The 3,393-nt window shown below is 35.4% G+C and overlaps 1 protein-coding gene across 1 annotated transcript; it reads right to left on the bottom strand.

The window, feature by feature from the left end:
• Nucleotides 1-507: 507 nt before the first annotated feature.
• Nucleotides 508-2,621, bottom strand: LOC141334179 (stonustoxin subunit beta-like). The gene is made up of 3 exons (XM_073839308.1): nt 2,410-2,621; nt 2,278-2,324; nt 508-1,951 (listed from the first exon to the last, which is right to left on the bottom strand). The coding sequence occupies exons 1-3, from the start codon at nt 2,568-2,570 to the stop codon at nt 1,353-1,355; spliced, it is 807 nt and encodes a 268-aa protein (XP_073695409.1). The 5' UTR covers nt 2,571-2,621; the 3' UTR covers nt 508-1,352.
• Nucleotides 2,622-3,393: the final 772 nt, after the last annotated feature.

Below are 3,393 nucleotides of genomic sequence, written 5' to 3' on the forward strand. Positions count from 1 at the left end.
TCGACAAAACCTAATGCCCAATCAACACAATAATGCTGGATTCTCCAGTACCTTGAAGGTACAATATGATTTAGCTCAGTTTACATGAACTTAGGGATTGTATTACTTCATTTTTAACTCTTGCGTCTGTTTTCTCCATCGATCTGCATCTATTTTCTAACCAGTCTTGCTAACTAATTTTCAGAAAAAGTTGCTAAAGGCAGGTCGATTTGTTGCTAAAATTTGCTAAATTACATTGTGACATCATTAGATTAGCAGAACTGCATCATCATGTAGAATACACATTAAAATTACGCAAACCTCTATAGAATATTATTTGAAAATATGTTCATTTCGATTTGTTTGTAAAATAAATATTTAATGTGTATTATTTGTAAAAGCATTTTTGTATATTTTTATTTTTAAATACAACATTACACATGAAAAATTACACATTTTTGAACAATAACATTTATGCATTCTACAAATAACTAAGAAAACATGATTAACAATTATAGTTTGAAGCTGTGAATTGGTAGTAAGTTAAATGCTACACTCTTAAGGAAAGTCCATAAAATAGGGCACAGTGTACTTCATATGTTAATATGAAGGAATTTTCTGTATTCATTTTTCACCAGACAGACAGATAGATAGATGCATGATAAATTCATGCCTTTTTTATCATTTGAGTCAGTTTTTAAAAGTTGCCAAATAAATTTTTTAAAATGCTACATTTTTAAAATAGGAAAAAAAAGTTGCTAGGGTAGTCTGAAATGTAGCTAAATCTAGCAACAAAATTGCTAATTTGGCAACACTGTTTCTAACACTGTCCATAAGCCAGAGGGGCAGAGCCAACATTGCATTGTTCCAATTGTTTGTTACTCATTTCTTAAACTAATTTCCGATATACATATAAACATATATCAATTGGTTTATGCAAGACTTCAGACATATGAATAGGCATAATATTCTTGTCAAGTAGTCTTATCAACAATAATAATGATATTTTTAGAAAAATTATGTAACCAGGGATACAGTGATCAAGGGCGATGCTGTAAGTGTTTGTTAAAACAGCGCAGACAGAAAAATAAAGCAGATGACCAAGAGACCATTGTGCTGATCTCAGTTGGATTCATGATTATTCATACTTAGTTTATACATCAATTCACTTCTATGATTTATAATCAAGTTCATTATTTAATGAATAAAATGCACTTTTATCAAATTTGATGATTAGTTATAATCAGATAAATAAATAAAAATAAAAACTTATTACAGAACAGTACAGTATGTGTTTCTGATCTAGATTTCTCATTTCTGGATGACAATAAAAAATATTAACATTTGATTAATAAAACTTATTTTGTCAGATTTCATAATTGTCCACATTTGGATGTTAGAAAAATTATTTTACAAGTGTGTGTGCGTGTGTGTGGCTGTTGTTTATTCCGACACAGAGACACTGAGGAGTTTAAATAAAGTCTAAATCCAGCGTGGAGGGGTTGAGTGAATGTGGTGTTGAATGTGTGTAAGTGTGTGAGTGTGTGTGTGTCAGAGACACTGTAGAAGGACAGAGTGCTGGACAACCAGTCCAGATACACTCCTGCTCTCTTAGAGGCAGAAGAACAGGCAGGTATATCAATGTAGTTAATATTGTGACAGATAATAATTCTGTCATCAGAGCAGTCCAAATTCCAAGATTTGTCATTGAATCCAAACGCACAGTCACTCCCTCCTTTCCTGTTGATTCCTTTACATGTCAGTGATATTTCAGCATCTCCGCTCCACTCAGCTTCCCAGTAACAGCGTCCAGTCAGACTCTCAACACACATAACCTGAGGATATTCATCAAATCTGTCTGGATGATCAGGATATGGCTGGTCTTCTAGTACATACGTAACCTTCCTGTTGTCATCAGACAGCATGAGTTGAGTGTGTGCTTTGTTTGGATCAAATGTAAGATCACAGCTATCTGTACACAATAAGAGATACACGTTAAGAAAGCAGCATCAATCACTATATATGTGTACTGGTTTGGGTGGTTTACGGGGACACAAATTTGGAAAATGACACGGGTATTACAATGAGAAGGTGGTTTACAGTATGAGGACACTGCATTATTTCACCATAATTCAAAAGGCTTACAAAAACATACCAAATAATTTTTTGGCAGAAATGAAGAAAGTTTTCTGTATGGGGTAGGTTTAGGTGAAGAGTTTGAACAGTATAAAAACCATTACCCCTATGGAGAGTCATTATAAATAATTAAAACGAACGTGTGTCTGTGTGTAGGCCTACACTTTCTTAGTCCTGCTGCCATCCTGATCTCTCCTCTATGGTCCACACTATAAACACACAAACACACATTAATTTAAATCTGCATCATTCACAGACACATGTTTATTATGTCAGTATTTGTGTTTGACATACTTGAGTATCTGCAGTTTATATTTTGGATCCTCCAGTTTGTGTTTGAGCATCTGGACTCCTGATTGTCCTGGGTGATTGTAGCTCAGATCTAGTTCTCTCAGGTGTGAGGGGTTTGAACTCAAAGCTGAAGACAAATAACCACAGCCTTCCTCTGTCACCATACAGCCAGACAACCTACAGAAGGATCAAAACAGCCTCATTATCTACAAAAACACTAAACTGTTCTGTGAATATCATTCATAGTGTGAAGTTATGCAAGACTTTTCTTTATTCTTTATGCATTTAATCCCATTTTATTAACCAATGTCTTCACTGTTGACCTTCAATGAGCCATTTCAACCATACTAATAAGCAAAATCCTTTTTTAGATAAACTAACATTTGAGCTTCCTTTTTTTATATTGCTGAAGAGTGTTGAGTGGAACTTTTTTCTCCTGCATTCTACTGTACAGACATAAATTTAATTTTTATTCAGCCTGCCCTGCTGAAAAAAACAGCATATGCTGGTTAGGTATGTTTTGGTGCTGGGATGCTGGTTTTAGCTGGTTTATGCTGGTCCTTTGCTGGTTTATGCTGGTCCCTTGCTGGTTTTTGCTGGTTTATGCTGGTCATGTTGCTGGTTAATGCTGGTCCTTTGCTGGTTTATGCTGGTCCTTGACCAGCAACATGACCAGCATAAACCAGTGGCTGTGGGTCTTCCCTCAGCCTCCCGAGGTAGCTGTTCCCCTTGCACTGCACTCCCCTGATCGTTCACATCTGTCTTGTCATTAGCACTGATTTCACTCACATCTGTTCACTATTAACTGGACTATAAGAACACTCACTTCTCACTCCTGCTTCATGTCTGCATTGTATCTAGTCCTGTTTGTATTTTGTGTTCTGAATTCCCTGACTTTGATTGTGTTCTTGATCTTGTTTATTTTTGTGTTTCAGTTTACGTTCAGTTGCGCTGTGTTGGCCTTTTGTTTGTTTGTTTATTGTTTTA

This window comes from Garra rufa, chromosome 4 (assembly GCF_049309525.1).
Source record: "Garra rufa chromosome 4, GarRuf1.0, whole genome shotgun sequence".
In the NCBI taxonomy this organism is placed as follows: Eukaryota; Metazoa; Chordata; class Actinopteri; order Cypriniformes; family Cyprinidae; genus Garra; species Garra rufa.